A 24,818-nucleotide genomic window follows, 5' to 3' on the forward strand; every position below is an offset into this window, starting at 1 on the left:
CCGTAGGTCTTGCAGCAGTTGCCGAAGCCAAATGGCTTCACAGGTGGCAATGGTAGCGCCCCGATACTCAACCTCAGTGCTCGACAGAGCAACTATTGGCTGCTTTTTGCTGCTCCACACAACAATCGCGCTACCTAGGGAAAACATGTAACCGGAGGTTGATCAGCGATCTGATGCATCGCCGGCCCAGTCGGCATCTGTGTAACCAACCAGCTCTTCGGTTATACCTCGCCGGTATAACATTCCCCGGTCCTTCGTGCCACTCACATACCGTAGTATTTGGTGCGCGCACTGAAGATGTTCTACGGTCGGCTTCTGCATGAATTGGCTAATCACACCGACTAGATAGCTGATGTTGAGTCAGGTGATGGTCAAATATATAAGGCTTCCGACAATTTGTCGGAACCGTTTCTCATCGCAGGCCGGTCCGGAGTCGGGACAGAGCTTCTGGTTCCGGTCCTAGGGAGTAGAGATAGGTCGGCATTCCATCATGTCGAACTTCGAACTTGTACAACATATTCAACACATAGTGCCTTTGTGAGAGCAATATGTCGTCGGGGGTGTAGATCACCTCGATCCCAAGAATGTAATTAAGGTCCCCCAGGTCCTTCATCTCAAACGCATCCGACAACTGGGACTTGACTTGGCTGATTACATCGAGTCCGGGTCTGGTGATGACCAGATCATCAACATACAACAAGATGCAAACTGGACCGTCCGGACCTTGCCGGATAAACAACAAAGAGTCAGACTTGGAGGCCACAAACCCCATCTTACGCAACCGTTGCGTGATCTTCGCATTCCAAGCTCGGGGGCCTTGCTTCAGGCCATAAAGTGACTTCTTCAGTCGGCATACCGCCGACTTGTTCATTTCCGTCTAGAAACTGGGGGGGTTGTATCATAAAGACCTCTTCTTCAAGATCTCCTTGAAGAAATGCATTCTTCACATCCATCTGGTGGAGATGCCACCCCCTTGCCGTTGCAACTGCCAGCACCACACGAACCGTCGTCATCTTCGCTATCGGAGCGAAGGTCTCGTCATAGTCAATTCCGTGAGTCTGTGCGTATCCCTTCGCCACTAACCGGGCCTTGTACCGGTTAACTGAATCGTCGGTGTTGTACTTTACCTTGTACACCCACTTGCATCCGATCGGTTTACTGTGACGGGGAGGGTCAACCAGGTCCCATGTATCGATTAGCATCAAGTGCCCACATCTCTAATTCCATAGAGGCACGCCAATGTGTGTCCTTTGCCGTTTCTGCGTAGCTCTCCAGCTCACGCACTTCCGCCACCTTGGTCATGTACGCATAGTGATGTGCAATGTACTCATTGTACCTGTACCATTTAACAGGTTCCTTCTGGCGGGTTGACCGGCGTAACCCACCGTTACCCGGTTTGAGGCCCTTCTTTGCCGGTTCGGTCTTCAGTGCCGAAGAACCGTCATTTTCCTTTCCGGAGTCGGACCCGCTCGGATCCGACTCATCAATACCGGTTCCATAATCCGGCATCTTCTTCTTCCCCTTCTCTTTGCGCGTGAACCATCTCCTCGGTTCCTTGTGCGAGGAGAACACGACAGAGTCTTCACTACTCGCCGGTTCTTCTTCTGACTGGTCGGATTGACCTAGTCTCTCATTCGGCCCACTCAACCGAAACGATTTCAGACTCTCTTCTTGAGTCCCGGATTCATCATCTTCTAACTGGACCGGTTCAAGCTCACTAGCCTCATCCTCCGGTATCGGGTCGGGGTCAAAAGTCGGAGATGGTAAGACATACCATGATGCCGTCTCATCAAACTCAACATCGCGGCTAACTCGAACCTGCTTCGCCCGGGGGTTATAACACTTATACCCCTTTTGCTCATGTGAGTAGACGACAAGGATGCACTTCTCCAATTTTGCATCTAGGTTCCTCCGCTTCTCATCCGACACATGCACATATGCTATGTTGCCCAAAATCTGAAGGTGTCTCAAATTCAGCTTGCGCTCGAAATACAGCTCATGCGCGGACACCTTGTCACCGATCCGGTTTTGGATGTAGACGGCCGTCCGGACCGTCTCCGCCCAGTAGAAATGGGGCATGCTCTTCTCTTCCAGCATTGCCCTTGCCACGTCGACAAGCGACCGGTGCTCATCCTACTCAACCTACTCAGCTGGTGCTCACGGTTGTGTTCAGATGGGGAATGAAGGTACATGCCGAATTGTCGGCATAGGAGACGTGTGGCTGACAACACCAACCGGATGCAAGATGCTGCTGAAGGATGTCCGACACGTTTCGGAGGTTCGTCTGAACCTGATATCAGCCGGTCGGCTAGATGATGAAGGCTACACAGGTAGCATCCGGAACGGTGTTATGAAGTTCAGCAAAGGGAGCCTGATTGTGGCTCGGGCCCGGAAGTTAAACACGTTGTACCTGATGAATGCCCGGTTATGTCCGGAGGAAGTGAACGTGGCATACGACACTGCCGGTCTACATCCGGGTATGTAATGACATATGCAGGGGGAGCTGTTTTATGGCAGTCGAGGCTACAGAAGATGGTTGCGTTGTCAACCACGGAGGCGGAAGGACTTCATCGGAGAGCTCGGTATCCGACAAGATGAATACCGGCTCTATTGCGACAGTCAAAGTGCCATCCACCTTGCTAAGAACGGAGCATACCATTCCAGGACGAAGCACATCCAGCGTAGGAATCACTGGATTCGGGACAGAGTGGAGAACCAGGAGTTCGCACTGGCGAAGATCCACACAGCCGAGAACGGGTTAGATATGCTAACCAAAGTGCTGATACCCGACAAGCTGGAAGCATGCCGGAAGCGGATTAGACTAGTAAGACACCCCATGCCGGAGTGAAGGGGGAGTTTGTTGGGAGATAGGTCCCTCCGGATGGGAAGTGAGAAGAACAGTGCTGATGAGCAAACTCGACCGAGGCCGATAGGTCGAGGCCAAAACCAGATGTGGAGTACCCAGCTACGGAAGACCCGGTGAGAACCGGATGAGGAGTACCCGGCAAGAGCCGGATGGTGAAGACCCGGTGAGAACCGTTGTGTCGTGGCGTGGCTCGCCTAGAAGCGTAGCATTGCGTAGACAAAAGATATCGTGAAAGTGAGGAAGGAATCACTGGGATTATGGACGGAAGAGACGAAAGGGTAGAGATAGAGTAAATAGAGATGAACAAGATATGACAAAATAGGATTTTTAAGGAATGTAAGATAAGACAAGATAAGATATAAAATAATATATGAGAAAGTGTATGAAATTTATAATCATTTTCATGAAAGAGTTACAAAATGATTGTGCACGTCGTTGAACCTTCGAACTTTGTCTTGCAAGGTAATCGCTCTTCTCTTTCTTGATCTTAGAACACTACAATCTTCACTTCAATATTTTGATGAAGATAAGGCTCGAACCGCCTCCCTCTTGTTGAGAGTTGACCACCACGACCACCAAGCTAGAGCTCCACCTTTATGTTGAACTTCTTCCTTTCTCTCTCTATTTTATGGTATCTCTTATGTAATAAATATTTGATTGATATCTCATACATCTCTCCCTTTGATCTCCTCTTTTACCCTTTAAATAGGTGCCCCCATGCATATGATGCATTGGAGGGTACAAGACATGCATGTGATGCATGATCGCCATTTGGCGTTCATGCATTACATGTGATGCATGATAAACATCTCGCTCATTTGAGCTTTTATGTATGAAACAATATATGCAATAACAATAAACATGAAAATATAATCTTAAAGAGAAAGGACTTAGCCTAATGGTAGGTGTGTTAACTTTGGTGTATGAGGTTGTGGGTTTGAGTCTCAAAATACTATTGAATACAACATACAACTTTATTTTTATATCATGAAGCAAATCCTTTATGTAATATATAGTATATATAAAGTATGTTTTATTTTATATATATTACTAGTATAGAGTAAATGGTAAGATTTGAGAGTCATAGGGTGGGGTTATTGGTTCAAGTCCTCTCTTGTTCGTGTAATATAATATATTTATCTATATATATATATTAGTTTTCTTTACCGTATATAATATTATCATATGTGTTGTTAATATTATCTTTATATATAAAACATTATCAAATGTTATTTTAGTTACGTATTTATCTTATTGTAGACTTTTAATGTGAAGCTTTCGTACTTCACGACACCGGATGACATGTGCCCGGCAAGCACCGGATGATGCAGGCCCGGTGAGGAGTGCTCACCGGATGAAGGGACATATTCGCAAATATGTTTCTGAGAGTCCATCGGGGCTTTATTTGTAAATAGCCGGAAAGTCATATTAGTATAAATATGACTTAGGGCAAACTTAATAAAAGGTTGTTGTCATTCTTGTTGGCGCAAGATTAGAGCGTGCAACTGTGTACAGAGAGAGTGAGAGAGAGGTAGAGGTTGTTGCCTTAGTTGTAACCGCCGCCTGTGGCGAAGATAGAAAGCTCGAGGTCGTTTCTTCGGTGCTTTACCATTAGTACATTTCTGACATAGTGATAGTTTGCAGTCTGTGGGCTGCCGTGGTTTTTTCCCTAGTTTGGGTTTTTTTCCACGTTAACATCCTGTGTTCTCTTCTCTCCATTGTCTCGTGCATTCATTACCGTTTCTCTGTGTTTGATTCTAAAGTCGGTTGTGGCCGAGCACTGTTCATCGGGAGCGTGAAGTTCCTGTCAAGAGGTTCCAGAAACAGTCGAAGACTTCTCTCTTACGCTCAATGAGGTAGATCCATGTGTGCCGACTATAGTCGTCGATGAAGGAGACGAAGTATCAACTCCCACCAAGACTCACGTTCTGTGTCGATCCCCATACATCCGAATGAATAAGGTCGAGCTTGTTATGGCTACGGTTTTGTTCGGCAGGGAATGGAAGCCGATTTTGCTTCCCAAGTTGGCAAGCTTCACATACTTGGGCCTTCCGGCCACTAAACTTCGGCAAACCGAAAACAACTTGTTTCGTTTGCAAGTCTTGAAGACGCCGGTAATTGACGTGGCCGATCCACTTGTGCCACAAGTCGATGTTCGATTCGACCTTCTGTCCTTTGGCGAACAAGGCGGTGCCGACGTCATTGGTGTCGAGGATGAACATCCTCCCATCTCTGCGCCCTTGCGCGATAATCTGGCCCTCCTCCTCGATGAAGCACTTGAGGTGCGTAAACCGCACCTGCATTCCCTGGTCGACGATCTGTCCGACCGACACCAGGTTCTTTGTGATAGTCGGAACGTGTAATACATTCATCAGCTTCCCCCTCTGTCCGACGTGGCTCAGGGGAACTTCTCCGACATGCACAATTGGGTGAGTGTCGTCTCCGGTTTCGACAACTCCTGGTTGTTCCGGTTTCTCCAGGAAGGAGAACCTCTCTTTGTGGTTCGTCATGTGATTTGACGCACCAGAATCAACATACCACACTTCCTCCGATTTGGAAGTGGTCTTCTTCATCGAGTTTGCCTCGTGCTTCATCAACAAGGCTGGCCCCTTACCGGCTTTTCCGGTTTTGGATCCTCCCGATCCTTCTGCGTAGTGCGAGTATTGCTGGTTATCCCAACCGGTTTTGCCGGATCCAGATCTGTTCGAATTGGCGCGCTTCTTCCAACACTCTCTTTCTCTGTGGCCCTTTTTGCCACAGTACCAGCATTTTGTGGCGGATTTGTCTTGCCGGCCTCTGGCGCCACCTTGACTCCCCCTGCTTATGGAAGTCTCAGAACTGCTGCCGGCACGGTCTCTATGCCGTCGGTCTTGCCCTTGCCGGCTGCCTCCATTGCGTGCCAACCCGCCTCGTCTACCACGCCCATGGGACCAATCCGCCTCCGTGTACAACATCCGGCTGTCGGTGGGTGCACCTATTGACGCACCGGCGTGGTTCTCCTCTACAAGGAGCATCGACTATAAGTCGAAAAATGACGTTGTATTCTCCCTCGTACATATTGTTGTCCGGAAAGCTCGGAACTTAGATGCCAGGCCCCCAAGACAGACCTGTACCATCTCTTCTTCCTCTATAGTGACGTTGATAGAGGCAAGCAAGTCATAGATCTCTTTGATTCGGGCCGTGTAATCAGCCACCGACATGTCCTTCTGTCGGACATTGCTCAACTCCTGTCGGAGTTACAGCTTATGGGTTGTGGTGCTTGCGGCGAACACATTCTTCAGGTTTCCCCAAGCCTCTTTCAGCATCCCGGCATCTCGGACATGGCTTAGCAGCTGGTCTCCGACACTGGACGCAAAGCAATACATCACTCTGCTTGCCGATTGTTCCCACACCGGGAAGTTCTTGTGTGCCGCATCAGGTGCTGTGTCGTTAGCTCCGTCGACATAGCTCCAGTACCCATGCCCAAGCAGGTACTGGTGCATCTTGTAAGACCAAGATGCGTAGTTGGTTCTGTCAAGCTTCTCCACCGGGAACAAGCTAGCCATTCCTCTATCCATTTTGCTTTTCTTGTTCTTTACGAAAGTTTTCCTTTCAAGCTATGTCGGTTGCAGAGGTTCTCAACCCTCACGCTCTGATACCATGTAAAAACAAATAGCGTGTGGAAGCAATAGAAAACATAAAATAGAGAACAAGTTTAATGGAGAGCTTAACAGTACGCGGGAGAGACAGAGAGAGAGAGAGAGAGAACAAGAAACTCTATTCAAAAAATTATATCAACGCTCTGTACATCGTATGTGTTCAGCGAACACTTTTATACAGGTCCATATGGACTGACAGAAGTACGGTGTACTTCAATGCTCACTCGAGCGCCTGACACTAACTACGAGAGTAATAACTCCCTAGTAGTCTAGCTGCTACTAGGCTTCCGATTACTGATGGATCCGGCTAACCGGCTCCCCAGCTCACCGGCTCACCGATCCGTCTCACTCATCGGTTCAGGCTTATCCAACCGATCCGACTCCAATTGAGCTTGTTGCTCAACACTTTTTCTTGACGAAGAAAATGGGTGCGCCGACTGGAGATTTCGAATGCCAAATGAAACCATTTTCCAAATTCTTCTCTATATAGGCTCGAAGGACTTCTAGCTCAATTGGTGACAAATTGTAGATCGGTCCCCATGGTGACTCTTTTCCTGGTTGTAAATCAATGGGGCAATCATACAGTCGATGGTGAGGAAGCAAATTGACTTGTACTTTATCGAACACATCGGCATAATGATGATACTTCTTTGAAAGTTGAACGATGGACTCCTCTTTAGTGGTGTCGGACGGTTTTACTGATACTGCGAAGAGAAACATTTCTTCCTTGCGTCCTTCCTCACACAACTGATGTAGCAAAGTGGTTGCAATCTTATGAGTAGATCCTTGGGTTTGTCGATACCGGATTTCTCTTGTTCTCCAATCTATGTCTAGGTTATATAATTCGAACCATGGTAATCCTAAAACAATGGGATGTTCTAGGATACTAATTATATTAAATGATACTACACATGCTAGATTATCTAGGAGAATATTAACAGTCTTTGACTCTCCTATGATATTTCCGGAAGCAATGGGACGACCATCAATGACTACTACAGAGGCTGGACACGGGACTTTTCTGAGAGATATCTGATGAGCTTGGGCAAAATTCCTATCCATGAAGCAAGAATTAGCTCCAGAATCTAGAAGTGTTAAGACATGTACGAGAGGGGTACTTTTAGTACTAACTGTTACTTGGGCTACGAACACATTGCTAACTTGCTTAGAGGGAATGGAACCACTAATGGGCTGCACAAATCTAGGACTGTCCAACCAAACGACTCCTATTTTGGCTGGACTTAGTCGTTAAACTCTTCTTCTAACTGACTAAGGACATCAAATTTGTTCGCTAGATTTGGGCCATTAGTACTATTAGGACTATCAAATATTCCTACTAAAATAGACTCGAGTTTAGTACAATTAGAGCTAGCAACTATTTGGTTTTACCTGTCTCCTTGGCCTATGGGGACAATTTACTGCAATATGCCCTGGTCCACCGCAATAAAAACATAGTCGATTTGCTCGACGACACTGCTTTTCTTCTTCCGATAATGGTCCGCGACGACCCCACGACGACGTGTAGTGTCAATCTCCATCAGAGTCGGAGTATTCACTAGAGACGCATTATATGATTCCCTTGGAAAAGGTTTCGCTACCACTAAGGCGTAGGTGGGCTCTGATCTTGCCCTCGGCATTTGGAATTGCCGTTTTGAACGTCGTTCGAAAAGGCGGTTGTCGCATCTCACCGTGCAACTGATTGCTTTTGTTAATGACTTTGGTTCTTCGGGGAAGGTCAAGAGTAAATCCTTGACATCGTTGCGTAAACCATAACGAAATTGCTCCATCAATGCTTGATCATCCCAAGGGATATCGGCGGCGAGGAGGCATAATTGTCGGATTTTGTTGGTTGCTGTCCTTATGCCATCAGTATCTACAAAACAGGCTTTAAACTCACTTATAAATTCTTCAAAATTGTTTAGTAATGGAGTTCCTTTTCTAACAACGAAGCAAACCATGCCAATGCTAAGCCACTAAGTAGAGTGCCTACTAGTCCCACTCGTGATGCATCGGTGGGATATCAAGAAGGATGTATTTGAATCACTAAACGTACCTGATTCATAAAACCTCTAAACTGTGATCGGGTGGGTTCCCATCAAATTTTGTAGGAAGACTGATCTTGGGTTCTTTGTGAATCCCTTGAGTTCTTGATCCTTGTTGTTGTAGTGATACAATAGTCGCTTGAAGTTGTTGTACACGTAACGTCAGATCCCCATGTTGTTGTTGTTGTTTCAACGCTATTTGTTGAAGATCCCCCAACAAACAGTGGTTTTCTTGTTCTAGGGCTACAAATTTCTCTTTTAAGCACTAGAGCTCCGAGAAAACAGATTGGTATTCCTGAGCGCTAACAGTTTCCATTTTACTAAGGAGGATAAGATGATTAGTATGAAGGGAAAAAGGGGTAAGAAGATGAGGGAAATCGGAAAGAAGACCGAAAAAAAGGGGATATGTAAGAAGATAAAAGGAAGAGGAGGAAAGGAGGAGACAGAAGGAGGAAGAAATCGGTTCAAACTGTCAGGAATAGTACTGAGACAGAGAAGAAATTAGTACTAAGAGAGGAATATTAATACTAAGAGGAATAGAAGGTGTAGAACACTCGAGAGAAGGAGAGAGACAGAGTGACAGAGTGAGTGAGTGAGAGATCGAGGGAGAGAAAATGATGATGACAATGATATATTATGTGAGAAGAATATACAAGGAAGGTTAGGAGGCTTAAAATTGGCATTGAACCGATTTGGTTCGAAATAATGCCTCGTGCCTCCTTTTATAGTGTTCTCAGGAGTAGTCCTGAAGCTTCTAGAATGTTCCAGAGAAATCTGGAAGATGCATTAATTTCCTATAGTAAAACTTAAATAAAAATAATGTCTTACGTATTACAATAGATAGTGTAATGGTCAAGAACTCGACCCGTGTAACATAAGGTCATGGATTCGAGCCTTGCCATATCATGACAGTTTCACTTCAAGGTTTGGGCCCTAAGAATAAGGGAACTCAATCTCTGGATATGGAAAAACCAAATTTGTGGTTATAGATAAGGGAAAAAACCGTTGGATAGAACTAGTAGTGATGTTGTTGTTGAAAAGGATTGGAATCAGGTTAAGGGAAAATCAATGAATATGCAACGTAATTAGTTTGCCCACTACTCGTGAGATTACTTGGAAAAGTAATTCAAGCACTAGGGAGGGCCCTCGAAAAGTTCCTTGGCAAAGACAATTTAGGGATAAGGGATTACCCCTTCACCTTCAATTTGATTAATTGGGACGGGTTGTAAATTTATCTAATTCTCGAGGTTTTCGTCAAGCGGGAGAACCTAAACAAAAGATTCATTGGAACATGCTTTGACTAGTTTCATGACATCGGTTGCTCTAAAGGAGCAAGCGCACCTATAACTTTGTTGATTGAATGAAAGTGGTAACATGGAATGTGAGAGGGGCATGTCCTCCTCATAAGAAGTATGTATTATGGCAAACTTTGTTAAGTAAAGAATGGGATATATTATGTGCAATTGAGCGTAAGTGTCATGAGTTTTAGGATCCACAGTTCATTTGCATGGATATTCATCATTCTATGCAGGACATCTTAATAATCATTATTCAGGTGTGGTATTAATCGTGCGGGATAAATATTATCCTCAGGTGGTGCATAATGATCCTTATGGTCGATTTTAGGTTCTAGAAATTACTTTTTTTGGGGAGGTTATGTGGGTGGTTGGGATTTATGCCCCTAACCAAGCCACTCAACGTATTGCATTATGGGGCTCAATCCTTCAAACCCTATGTGTGGGCCATCCAGGATTACTTATGGGTGATTTTAACATGTGTGTTGATGCATCTCAATCTACGTCTGAACATTCAATCATGGATGATCCTGAGCAACTTGCTTGGGATTCATTGGCTATGGAGGTTCTGAAGTTGGATGTTTGGACATGGTTACATGGGAATGATCCAGGTTTTACTTTCCAATCCGCTCAACATAGACAAACATGGAGTCGGTTAGATAGAATGTATGTGATGCACAATGATTCTTTTTTACTGACATCACTTCGTATGGCAGTTTTACAAGATGTAGGAACTTCAGATCACTTTCCTATTTGTTTGGAGGTTTGTGATCATGCAATTGACATGTATAAATCCTTACTACGAAAGCCTCCATTACGCTTTAACTCTTCTCTTTTGCTTCAACCTCACTTTGATTCTCTCATGCTGAAAATTTTGGTAAATTTTTCACAAGAAGTGAATCTTAAAGGAGTTAATGCATGGGATATCACGTTACGAAATATTAAGATCATTCATCGCATGTATGGAGTAACTAATGCTCAACGAAGAAGAGGTCTTCTTCTACAATTCTCACAAGTTCTCTCTAGGTGTAATGTATTATTGATACATGCACCATTAGATGAGGAACTTTTGGATATCCAAAGTCAATTGCATGTTATTATTTCTCAGTTGCAATGCCAAAGCTATCGTTATGCGAAGATGCGACAATTGAGGGATGGGCTCATAGATAATCAATGTCAATCTCATTTGTTTTTCCAAGCGTTACATCCTACTTATACTCGATCTAATGTGGTACATGTGAAGCAAGGGGATGAGTGGATAGTGGATCCTACTACAATAATTGACATATGTGTTCATTGCTTTAAGGAGTTGATAGGCCTACAATTGTTAATGACAAATGAGGTGAGTAGAGCACGTCATGAGTTTTATGATGTGGTTGGATGTATTGTGCATGATCTCATTAGTCATGAATTGGATGCGGATTTCACTGAGGATGAGGTGGACACAGTTTTAAGGCATCTTCCTAGTGGTAAGAGCCCTGGTTGGGATGGCTTGACAAATGAAATTTTTAAGCGATATTCGAACATTTTAAAGGGGCCCTTAACTTTGATGTTTCAACATTCTTGGGATTCTGATCGTATGCCTCAAGCTTGGAAGGTTGGTCTAATTAAATTAGTTCCAAAGGTGGCATCTCCAGAGTCGTTTCATCAATGGAGACCTATTTCTTTGATGGGGGGGTTGTATAAGATATTTACAAAGGTCTTGGAAAATAGATTACAAAAGTATTTGCCAAAGTTGATACATCCTATCCAATATGGTTTTATTGCAGGTAGGAATATATTGCATAATGTGTTGAATGTTCAAATGGCCATGGCTTATGCTCGAAACACTCATCAAGAATTGATTATGGTGCAATTAGATTTGGAGAAAGCTTATGATCATGTTAATTTGTCCTTTGTTTCTAGGTTAATGCATACAATGGGCTTTGGACCTCGTATGTCTCGCCTCATATTTTTACTAAGACAAGATGCGGTGTCTCGAGTCATGCTTAATGGAGGAGTTACATCAGATATTGCCCTTACAAGATCTGTTCGTCAAGGAGGCCTTATTTTCCCATTGTTGTTTGCTATGTTACTCATCCCTTGTTAGTGATGTTATCCAAGCTTGCAACAAATGGTGATACTGTGGGTTTACACCCTCCAGTTGGAGGGCAACTAGTTGCACAAGCTTTGGCTGATGATTCTTTCATGTTTTTACAAGCCTCACGAGAGAATTTTGAGAAGGGGATGCTCGTATGGAACCAATTTGCATTGGTTTCTGGATTACAAATTAATTGGAGGAAGTCTAGTCTCATATCATGTACTGAAAGGGATTTGGAATGTTTAGGATGGTAAGGATCCATGGTGAAGAAAGACTTTATTTTTCAACACTTGGGCTATCCATTAGGAATGAATGTTACAAATGGTGAATTGATTGAATGGATGTCTAGTAAATTGAGGGATAAGTTCATGTATTGGAAATCACAATCTTGGCTATTTCATGTACATTTGAAGGTTGTACAATGTATTATGGAACCTATGATATTATATTGCTTGCCATTGCTGCCATGGATGAAGAAGGCTTTGCATTCTATTTTGCAACCTCTTCGATATTTGTTGTGGAAGAAGAGGGATAAGATGGGAATCACTTGGGTTCCATGGAATAATCTAGCAACTCCTAAGCACTTGGGGGAGCTGGAATATTGAACTTATCTAAGCATATGATGGCTCGTAGATTTTCATTATTACAAGACATGTGTTCAAACTCACAACCATGGATATCTATTGTTCAATCTTTCATTGAGAACCATGGTTTAACACATGGGAGGACAACAATAAAGGCTTCATGGTGGCAATTACTGAATGGATATATTTCATATAGGATTCCGGGCTCTCCATGTGTTCAACACTTGTTACCTCATGGCAAGAAGCACTCTTGTTATGTGTATGGAAACCATCATCTAGTAGAGAGCATTGTAATTCTTTGCAAAAAGAGTTACATGTGTCTTCTCAGTTATTATGTTGGCTAGGAAAGGAGAGATTGCACTCTCAATTTAATCGTTTGTTTCGTTTGGGGGTCAAAGAGGTGGGAGATATAGTTGAGGCTCCATCTCAAAGAATTTTGGAGTTTGTTGAAGCACGATAATTATTACACATTCCGCCTAATTATGGGTTTATTTGGCAACAACTACAAAATATTCCATTGATGCAAGGTCCCTTACCTCTACAAACAGGAGAACAACCGTGGATTGATTGGTGTTTAAAGGGTCAAAAATCGTTGTTACAAGTGACTACTAATCTTTTGTATCATTGCTCTGTTGAGTCTCTTGGATGGTTATCATCTAAGGATGAAGAAGAATGGAGATTACACAAATCTGATCATGGGTGGTGGCAAATCTTACAACGTAGTTGGCATTCTAAATTGCCACTTGTAGCAAAGGTCTTCATTTGGAGAGTTTTGATTGGAGGATTGTCTTTGGGATTATCTCTAAAGCATCGTGGACTAGCAACAAGTAATTGCTTTTTTTGCACTGTTCAAATGGAAGATAGTACTCATCGATTTATACCATGAACCATACGTACTATACATGCATTCGCATTCGTGAATGGTTCAATCATTCGCGAAAGAAAAACACCCTCAAAGAATGAAAAATACCATACTTTTGGATTAACTATTTATTATGAGGTAGGTAAGCCTAAAAATGAAAAAAACAAAACAAAAAAAAACATTAAAAAATGGGAAAAAAACAAAAAAAAAAACACAAGAATGTTTGGATAACATTCGCATTCGTTTTCCAACGTAGGAAAACGAATGTTATACTAGACGAACACGAATTTTACGTACTATGATTTATACAATATCTGATTGCTTCTCAGATTTGGAGTTACATTTTTGAAATTTGGCAAGTTTTATCACGGTGTTATTTGACACCTAGATAGTGGGTGTTTGCACAATTTACACAGGTTGACCCAAAGTTAGAGATGGAGATTGTTTTTCTATTTCTGAGATATTGGGGATTGCGTCATAATTGGACTATGTGCAACGCTTTTGTATTCGATGGTAGACATGGAGTGAAAGCATATCTACGAAAGTTGAAGGGAGTACTACGAGCAAGTGGAGATTCTTTCCTCAGTGGAGTGTTTGTCTTGCCTATTGGCAATTCAACATGTTCCATTACCCATGTAATGTAGTTAGTGGGTGACCATACTTTATTGTCACACCCATTGTAATTATTTTCATGACAAGAAAGTCAATAGTTTCATATTCCATCTGTCATGTTCTTTTATCCAATTTGGAGATAAGGAATGGAATTCCATGTAAGCTTAACTGTATTAACCCCGATTTTACAAATTATGAAAATGGTACCCCATTGAACAAATTTTACAAATTATGCGTAATTTATGTCTATTTATATAGAATGTGTCTCTTAGTATTAAATGCAATCCAATTTGTTATTGATCTGTCTCAAAATGTAGACCATTGTTCTCAACTTGTTGTCATGTTAAGAACTTTATTTCAGAAACAACCTGTTGTAACTTTGTTTCGGACCAAGATGCATTACCATGGACAAGGGGACCATTCGCAGTCCACATATTTGGTTTTTTATTTGCATTTTTAAATTGTGTGTGGATTTTGTGGTTACATGGAAAGATTGAATAATTCCCATAAAATGAGTATTTCTTAACAAAAAAACGTGGTGAAAACTACAGAAAATGGAGGTCTAACTACATAGAAAACTAGGGAAAATTTTGTATATTTTCAAATCTGATGCAGTGATTCGCATTTTTGTTGCAAATCCAACACTTACAGCAAGAATCCATTGCATTGCATTAGATACAAGATGTATAGAGTATAATCCGATTAAATGCATCGTGGTTCTAAGTCATGCTTCTTGTTTGTCTTTGTGTTGTGTCTAGAGCCACATTTAGGACCCGATTCACTATATTGGATTTTCAACTAGAAAAAAATTGACAAAATAAAAATCTTGGATTTTCAACTGCAATCCAAATTGAAACTCCAAGATTTTTTTAAATTTTATCCATAAAAAAATAAAAAATGGATTTTTTGCTAAAATATGATGCACTACATTGTATTTTAGTCTATACATCTAGAATCCAATGCAATGCATTGGATTAAAGTCGAAAATCCTTTTTTCTTTTTTCTTTTTTCAATGTTTTTTATTTTATTATTTTTTCCATAAAAATAATAAAATGGATTCTCAACTGAAAACTGATGCACTGCATCGGATTTCAATTGAAAATCAAATTTTCTTTTAGTTTTTTCATAAAACAATGAAAGAATAAAAAACAAAATTGGATTTTCAATTGAAATTTGATGCACTACATCGGATTTCAGTTGAAAATCCATTATAAATAAAATAAATAAAAGAAAAATCTTGGACTTTCAACGTGCATCAGATTTTAGTTGAAAATCCATGATAAATAAAATAAATAAAAGAAAATTCTTGGACTTTCAACGGAAATCCGATGCCGTGCATCAAATTTCCGTTGAAACTCTGTCATTTTCAATGGAAATCTGACCATTGAAAATCCATCATTTTGAATGGCCAAAATCCATTGAAAATGATGGATTTCCAACTAGAATCCGATGCACTGCATCGGATTCTAGTTGGAAATCCAAGATTTTTTTTGTTTTTAATATTGTTTTATGGAAAAAAAAATTTTAAATAAGAAAAATTGAAAACAAATAAGAAAAAGTGGGTTTTCAATAGAAATCCGATGCAATGCATCGGATTTTAGTTGAAAATCCATTTTTTCAAATTTTTTTATTTTTATGGGAAAAATAAAAAAATTTAAAACAAATTTAGAAAAATGGATTTTTAATTGAAATCCGATGCATTGCATTGGATTCTAGCTCTATAGACTAAAATCTGAATTGTGTCGGATTTTAGTTGAAAATCCATTTTTTCAATTTTTATTTGTTTATATTTGGAAAAAATGAAAAAAATGAAAAAAAAATGGATTTTCAACAGAAATGGATTCTAGATGTATAGACTAAAATTCGATGTAGTGCATCAGATTTCAGTTAAAAACTTTTAAAATTTTCCAAGACTTACAACATGAATCCGATGCACTACATCAAATTCTAGATGTATAGAGTAAAATTTGACATAGTGCATCAGATCTAGATGGAATGCATTGGATTTTTGTTTGACATCAAAGGTATGAGAATCTAAGAAAAACGAAAAACATCTTTACGGCAATTTTTAGATTCTAATGATTTTGGTAGAAGGTTTCTCTCACATAATCAAATATCGTAAATAGAAAGTACATAATTAAATATCATAAACAAAAATTGAAGAAGAAAGAATGCATCAAGCATATCTACTCTTACATTGTATAATGTTTATATACTAGTGTATGACTTATCTTTGACCAAAACATGCTATCCGCGACACACCATAACGAAGATACTAAAGAGGATCTCGAATGTGGCTCCAGACACAACACAATGACAAACAAGAAGCACGATTGATAACCACGATGAGGTTGGATTGCAATTAGATGAAGACAATGCATTAGTTGCCATTGATGATGAGGATGACACCTCATAAACTCCTACTAGTTCATCTAATGGGTATGAAGATGATGGCATAAACTTGGAAAACGATTGTTTTGATACGTTAACTGTAAATTTTGTAGTTTACATCAAGATTTGGATTTGTGAATTTCTATAAATATTGGTGTTAGTCATTTTGGAAATTTATTTGTAAGTTTGGCATGTCCATTATTTAGGCATTTTTTTGAACACCTAAATTTTTGTACATGCTAGAAATCAATATATTTTTGGTGATTTTGTGAAATCCTTTACGCATGCGGCACCCCTTTTTGTGAATCACCCAAATTTGTGCCTTTTTTTGACGGACAGTTCTTAAAATGCGACATATTACCTATTTCAAATGACCCGGTGTTGTAATTCGAACGCCTGACGACATCATGATCTCCCAACGATGTTATATCCTCAATCTTCTTTACAAGTTTGGGATGACAGAGTGTAACCCCGTCGCCCCTCTTGATCGAAACCTAAAGCTAGAAGTTGAGTCTAGCACAAAAGAGTGTGAGCCGACTCTCTATCGTCAGCTAATCGGAAGCCTAAACTATCTCACTGTCACCTGACCCGATCTTAGTTACTCGGTTAGACTCCTTAGCCAATTCATGGAGATTCCACGTGACATTCATCTTGATTGTGCTAAGAGAGTACTAAGGTATGTGAGTGGGACCATGGATTTCGGCATCCCCTACAGATCGGCGACATCAATTCGACGCAAAGGGTACACCGATGCCGATTGGGCAGGCTACAAAGCCGACAAACGATCAACATCGAGATTCGTCTTCTCTCTCGGCAGCGGTGCCATATCGTGGAGCAGCAAAAAGCAATCGACAGTCGCACTGTCGAGCACAGAAGACAAATACAAGGGTGCGGTTGTCGCCGCATGTGAAGCCGTTTGGCTTAAGCGTATATTGAAGGATTTGGGTGTTTGCGTAGTGGATATGATTCTCTTGTATTGTGACAACATGAGCAACATCCACCTGACCCGAAACGCAGTTTTCCACGCTCGGACTAAGCACATTGAGGTGCACTATCATTTCATCCGAGAACATGTCTTGGCCGGAGACGTCAACCTACAACACATCAACATGAATCTACAGACGATCAACATCTTCACAAAGGCCCTAGGCGCCAACAAGCTACGACAGTTCACGATGATTAAATAGATTGATGTTTCTTAACCGAGCAGAACCTCCAAACTGTTTAACACGATTTAATGGCTTGGTTCGGGATTGAGCCGAGCCATTGCCTAGTATTTAGAGAAAAAGTCATATGGTTTTTCTTTAAAGGAGACAATTAAATAGATTGACGTTTCTTAACCGAGCCAACCTCCAAACCGTTTAAGACGGTTTAACGGCTCGGTTCAAGATTGAGCGGAGTCGGACCATAGTATGAACCATACGTACCATACGTGCATTTGCATTCGCGAATGATTGAACCATTCATGTAAGAAAAACACCCTCAAAGAATGATAAATACCATACTTTTGGATTAACTATTTATTAGGAGGTAAATAAGCCTAAAAAACGGAAAAAAAACAAGAAAAAAAAACATTAAAAGAATGGGAAAAAAACAAAAAAACACACACAAGAATGTTTGAATAACATTTGCATTTGTTTTCCAACGTAGGAAAACGTAGGAAAACGAATGTTATGCTAGACGAACACGAATTTTACGTACTATGGAGCGGACCCATCGCCTACCCCTTTAGGATACATACATAGGTTCGGTTTGTAGGGTATATAGTACATATATGTATGTATACAGACATATAAGCTTTTCCTTAAAAGCTGCAGATTTGTAGGATACATACATAGATTCGGTTTGTAGAGGGCGACCAATTTCTCCTGAAAGCAGCAGATTTCTTTCTACACCCCACTAAACCCTAAAAACCCTAACCTCCCCTCGCCACAGACACATACATAGATTGATAGACGCAGTGCAGTCATGCCAAACATTGTGGTGTTGTGCTTACCTGTTCAAGGCCACATCAATCCTTGCCTCACCATGATCAACCTTCTGATTCCGCATGGCTTCACCTTCACCTTCATCGTCACTGAAGAGCTTGCAGCCACCCTCTCTAACCCTAACCCTAACCCTAGCCCTAGCCCTAGGCCTAGCTTCCCCCCCAACCCATCAGATCCCCAAGAAGAAGGAGACTTATTAGCTCTCCTAGACGAGCCCTTGCCGCAACCTATTCGATATGTCTCGATCCCCAGCATCTCCTTCGATGAAGCGGTGCAAAGATCAGATGCTAGCTCTTCCCTCTCCCCACACATCGAGATCATGAGAAGCATGCGCCCCGGGTTTGAAGGCCTCCTCTGTTCTTCGTCACCATCGTGCATCATCGCAGATTCCTTTGTATCATGGGCCTCTGAGGTTGCCTTACAATTCCAGGTTCCCATCTTCACTATGTTTACCACTAATTCGCGTACTATGTCTGCGATTTTTCACATTGATGAACTCATCGCCAGTGGTGCCTCGCCAATGTCTGGTAATTTTAATTTTCTTTCATAGATCAAGTCATTGTAATTAGATCTTGCCTAGAAACCCCAAGATTTTGTCCGATAAACGGTGGTTGACTATTTGAAGGATTGGAAAGAAGATCTTGTCTTTACCTATATTAGTTAATTAGAAGAGCCCATTCACTGTAATTGGAAGAAATGACTTGGGGCAGTTAGTGCTAAAGATCCTAGGTTTGAGGCCTTGTGTGTTATTTCCTTACTTTTTTATCCATGACTCTGGAAACCCTAATTTGATTTTAGTTTATGTTTCTCATGTTCTATTTTTTTCTCGTTAGATCCGCAACAAATTGTCGATTTCATTCCTGGCCTTCTACCACTCCGAGTAGCCGATCTCCCACAATCTGTTCGAATGCACCCCTCTTTTGTTGTCGAGTTGAAGAAAAATATGTCCAAAGGAGCTGGAACAATCTTGAACACAGCATATGAGCTCGAACGAAAATCTCTCGACGCCATAAGCCAGAAGATTCCTGTCTATCCCATCGGCCCTATGTTACTCATGTCGACCCCCCCTCAAACCACTATTGTCAGAGACACCATTGCACTCTGGGCTGAAGACAGAGAGTGCATTGCTTGGCTTGATACTGCACTTCCTTCTTCCGTTATTTTCGTATCTTTTGGAAGTTTGGTAAACTCAACTGTCGATCAGGTAAAAGAGATCGCTGAGGGTCTTGAGGCAAGTGAGCAGCCATTTCTATGGGTTATCCGATCGAATGCTATTGAGGGGCATTCATGGTCAGGTGTGCTCCCAGAGGGTTTTGTGGAGAGAATGAAAGGGCGGGGTCTTATCATCTCATGGGCTCCTCAATTGGAGGTCTTATCACATCCATCCGTAGGTGGTTTCATCACTCATTGTGGATGGAACTCGATAACCGAGAATCTCTCGACGGGATGCATTCCTATGCTATGTTGGCCACAATTCGCGGAGCAAAGACTTAATGCCAGGGTCTTGGTGGATGAGTGGAGAGTAGGCTTGGAATTCGAAGTGGAATATGGTAATATAGTGAAAGCTACTGCAATACAGAGGGCGGTTCGCGAACTAATGCAAGGAGACACGGGAAAGGAGATTAAGAAGAGAACTCTTGTTCTCAAGGAAGTGGTCTCCCAATCCGTGCAAGAAGGCGGATCTTCTCACTGCTATCTTCGGTCCTTGGTACAGGACTTGAAAAAGGCATGTCAAATATTAGAGTTAAAACAGACTTAGAAAGGAAGAGTTGGGTGATCTAGTATAGTAGCAAAGGAGTAATCATCATCCCCCACACATTCAGTCAATGACCCGAGATGATGAACGGTCTTGACGATCAGAGGAAGTTTTTTTTTTCTCAACCTGTATGTCTCGACATGTACGGCTACAAAATGAAAGAAGATGATCAAATCATTTTGTAACTAGTAGAGGAAAGAGAGAATATATTGATCCAACATTGTGGTGATGCCTTGAGGAAAATTTCTAGGAAATTCTAAATATCCTGAGCTAGTACTCCAAAAACTTCAAGATAATTGGACTCCTTATTCTGTTGCCAATGGCACACTGGGTGAACCACCTTTAAATTGCGCATTTCTTTGTATTATATATTTTGCTAAAATTTGTGACAATTTTAACTTGAATATTTTGTTTATGTAAATATCCTACAAATACAAGTGGCAAGTATCGGACTTTGTACTTGCACAATATGAGGTACAATGTATAAATGACAATAATGAAGCATATAGTAAATATGAATGCTTTGATGGATATCCTGCCAAAACGCATGCAAGGATAAAATCAAGGGCATGTTAAAAGAGAGAATACTATTTTTATTTGATAAGAGAGCTCTAACTTGCTATGTAGAGTGCAAGAGATCTCGTTGTCAAATCCACAAATTTTGGGAATCAAAAGCCCAAGCTTTGTCAACAATCATTGTTTTTGAGAATTTGAACACAAGCTTCGACAAAAAATTGAACCACAGATTAGTGAATTGCAAGGGCATGGTGGAGGCCGAGGACAAGAGCTTCTTCTATTGCCATTGTTTTTGGGAATTTGAACCCCCACATTGAAACTTAGGGATCTCTCATTAAACAATCTTTTAATCTTTTCACCCTATGTAGGGTTTCCAAACAATAATCTAGATAATTCAAATCATATTGCCTAGGTTGTAATTCCATGGGATTTATAATTGTTATTCTATTTGTATCTCTTGATATTTACACATTTGGTTTCCTCATTGGATATCATAGGCGATCCAATTTAAGAAAAGAATCGTCAAAGGAGAAGGGGAACAATGAATTTCCTCAATAATTGGTGAGTTTATTCCATAGGCATGAACGTAAGATGTATTGTACAATTCTCCACAAGTGAAACTTTTGCTTTCGTGTTGAATTTGTGGAGATGTAATCTTGTGTGAGCATAATGGACCACGTGTCGTCCACCATGATTTAAGATGGAAAAGTGTTTGGTAAGGCTCTCTTTGAAAAGTGCACGCTTGTGTCCTTATGGAACCTGCAAAGTCATTCTTTTCATGTAAGCCTGAGGGAATCACACATTTCCCACCAGTTATGTCTTTTGTTAAAAACTTGTCACGAGTCAAAGTAACCCAGTTTTCTTATTTCTTAATCCCTTGTATTCAATTTATGACCAACAAAAACACTCAAGCTTCAATGAAATTAGAATTGAGACTTCATATCAAAATTTGTTCACTATCCAAATCTGAACCCACATCTTCATAATTTCAAAAAATCCAATGCCCACCCATTAGGCAATACTCAATCTTTGGAAAGTGCCCAACCAACATGGGTTCAACTTAATCCACTTTATGAACTTTTGCACACAACAATTCTCATTAGGGAAACCCCTCCTTGTGGGAACTCAAAACACCATGTTAACTATCATGTGGATTCTACACAAACGAAGAGGGATTTCTGCTGAAAACTTGTTCGTTACGTTACGTTAAAGGGGATCTTTTTGGAATGTGAACTTGTTGTGGTCTCACAACAAGTTCTATCATGTAAATCACTACACACAAAGGATTTCCTTCATGGAGGATGCTTGCAAGACAAGAAGAGAAGTAAAGGAGTAGGCAATGGGCTTGATTCCCTTTGATGCAACCATTGTCGCAACAACTCAATGTCTTGATGTATGAAGCCTATGTTTCATGTTTCAACGTTTGGTTTGTTCGTTCTGCCTGCCCATCGGTTTAAGGATGGTAGCCGGAGGAGAGGTTGCAAGAGACCTTGAGCATCTTGAAGAGATGCTGCCAAAATTTGGAGACAAATTGTGGTCCTCGGTCACTGATGATACTGTTTGGGAGGCCATGATGCCGAAATACCTCGCGCATGACTAGGGCGGTGGTTTCCTCGCTAGTGTTGGCCTTAGTACACGGAACAAAATGTGCCATCTTCGTATATCGATCGACGACGGTTAAGATAGCATCGAACCCCTGCGAGACCGGCAGATCTGCGATAAAATCAAGACAAATAGACTGCCACGGCTTACTTGGAATCGGTAAGGGTTCCAACAAGCCATATGGATGGTGTCGTGGCATCTTTGCTCGGCAGCAAGCATCACAGGTCCGAACGTAGTCGTCGACAAAACGGCGCATGTGGGGCCACCAAAAAGATCGCTGCACTAGCTCCAACGTCTTAGTACTACCGAAATGTCCCGTCGTATGGGTGTCGTGACAATGCTGGACGATTTGAAGGCGACAGGAGCAATCGGGGACATATACGCGCTTTTTAAATAATAACAAACCATCATGATATTCGAATTGTCGGTAGTCAATACCTAGTTGTTGAGACTGAGAACAGGATGCCCGAGAAGTATCAATGTGCGCCAGGATGTCTTGAGCAAAACTATCCGTCTTCAAGTTTGCACGTATGTCATCGGAAATCCCTGAATCCATCGGGGTGTGAAAAATCCGTGTCGTGTGCAATCGTGTTGGTCCCAAGATTACTTGCTTTTGATTATCAAATGTTGGATCATCAGGACGAGGTGCAAGATATGAACACCATGATAGTGCATCTGCTTTTCCTTGCTGCTTCCCTGGTCGATATGTGATTTTGAAGTCGAAACGCGTGAGGAATTGCGCTCACCGAGCTTGCCGTCGATTTAGTACGCGAGCGTTCTGGAAATAAGCAAGATTTTTATGATCACTAAAGACAATTCTCCAAATTGTGGTCCTCGGTCACTGATGATACTGTTTGGGAGGCCATGATGCCGAAATACCTCACGCATGACTAGGGCGGTGGTTTCCTCGCTAGTGTTGGCCTTAGTACACGGAACAAAATGTGCCATCTTCGTATATCGATCGACGACAGTTAAGATAGCATCGAACCCCTGCGAGACCGGCAGATCTGCGATAAAATCAAGACAAATAGACTGCCACGGCTTACTTGGAATCGGTAAGGGTTCCAACAAGCCATATGGATGGTGTCGTGGCATCTTTGCTCGGCAGCAAGCATCACAGGTCCGAACGTAGTCGTCGACAAAACGGCGCATGTGGGGCCACCAAAAAGATCGCTGCACTAGCTCCAACGTCTTAGTACTACCGAAATGTCCCGTCGTATGGGTGTCGTGACAATGCTGGACGATTTGAAGGCGACAGGAGCAATCGGGGACATATACGCGCTTTTTAAATAATAACAAACCATCATGATATTCGAATTGTCGGTAGTCAATACCTAGTTGTTGAGACTGAGAACAGGATGCCCGAGAAGTATCAATGTGCGCCAGGATGTCTTGAGCAAAACTATCCGTCTTCAAGTTTGCACGTATGTCATCGGAAATCCCTGAATCCATCGGGGTGTGAAAAATCCGTGTCGTGTGCAATCGTGTTGGTCCCAAGATTACTTGCTTTTGATTATCAAATGTTGGATCATCAGGACGAGGTGCAAGATATGAACACCATGATAGTGCATCTGCTTTTCCTTGCTGCTTCCCTGGTCGATATGTGATTTTGAAGTCGAAACGCGTGAGGAATTGCGCTCACCGAGCTTGCCGTCGATTTAGTACGCGAGCGTTCTGGAAATAAGCAAGATTTTTATGATCACTAAAGACAACAACCTGATGTGGAGAGCCCTCTAAGAAATGCCGCCATTGCACAAATGAATCCACGATGGTGTTGTCTGTCTGGCTGGACTAGCCTCAACACAGGTGTCTATCCGACACTTCTCCAAAGGGGTGGTAAGGATTGGATGCTAGGTTACACGCATAAGATGATTACAATTAAGCACAGACGGTAAACAATACGAGATACAGATAAACACGCAATAATTACTATTGTATTACTTCCGTCAAAACACTTTACAAATCATCGGATCCTTTTATAGGCATCCGACAAGGTTACAATCGGTGCGCTTAGGCAACCGACATCCGAATCGGTCCGGATCCGGATCGGTACAACTGTACCGGATCCGTCCCTCCGAATAATAATTCTACTATTATTTACTTCCTATTATCCGATTCGATTCCGCCTTCCCACTTGTCCTTGCTCTTCTGACCGGCCAACACATGGCACGCCCGTGGGAAAGTGCCTTGCAGTTCGAATCCACTCCCGGCCTCAGTCTTCCTCCAAAATATCGAGCACACTTTGCTCGATGGTGTCAAGTGGTGCTTCTTCCTCCTATTCCTGTTCCTTGCCTGCCTGGTCTCCGACCTCCGGTTGGGTAGGCTGTTCCGTAAAAATTTGCTGCTTCGGCTCTGCTTGATTCTGTGGTGCCGGTGCTTCCTCACCGCTTCGTCCGGGTTCTTCCTGTTCTCCCTCCGTTCCTGGCTCTGTTCTGTTACCGGTGTCGCTTTCTCCGGTCTCGACTGGTCGACTCGATATGCCTCCTTCCTCTGCTCTGGTGTCTTCCGGTCTTAGCTCTTCTTCTTCTCCAGCATCGGTCTGCTCCTGCTCTTCTTCAAGTTCGTCTTCGGGTATTCCTCGTCGGG

General features: G+C 42.1%; 1 protein-coding gene across 1 annotated transcript; it reads left to right on the forward strand.

Moving 5' to 3' along the window:
- The first annotated feature begins 18,272 nt into the window (after window positions 1-18,272).
- Window positions 18,273-20,267, forward strand: LOC147860103 (7-deoxyloganetin glucosyltransferase-like). Its single transcript, XM_087325176.1, has 2 exons — window positions 18,273-18,885; window positions 19,192-20,267. Exons 1-2 carry the CDS (start codon window positions 18,339-18,341, stop codon window positions 20,115-20,117), a joined length of 1,473 nt encoding a protein of 490 aa, XP_087181302.1. The 5' UTR covers window positions 18,273-18,338; the 3' UTR covers window positions 20,118-20,267.
- Window positions 20,268-24,818: the final 4,551 nt, after the last annotated feature.

This window comes from Azolla caroliniana, unplaced genomic scaffold, assembly GCF_043228905.1.
Source record: "Azolla caroliniana isolate FFs.n. ecotype wild unplaced genomic scaffold, voAzoCaro1.0.p SCAF_9, whole genome shotgun sequence".
NCBI classification, from domain to species: domain Eukaryota; kingdom Viridiplantae; phylum Streptophyta; class Polypodiopsida; order Salviniales; family Salviniaceae; genus Azolla; species Azolla caroliniana.

What these genes read in the sequence shown, in the direction of transcription:
- LOC147860103 (XM_087325176.1), top strand. Translation starts at nt 18,339, where the DNA reads ATGCCAAACATTGTGGTGTTGTGCTTACCTGTTCAAGGCCACATCAAT. An exon ending in TGGTGCCTCGCCAATGTCTG is followed by an intron (nt 18,886 to 19,191) that starts GTAATTTTAATT and finishes TTTTCTCGTTAG; the next exon opens with ATCCGCAACAAATTGTCGAT.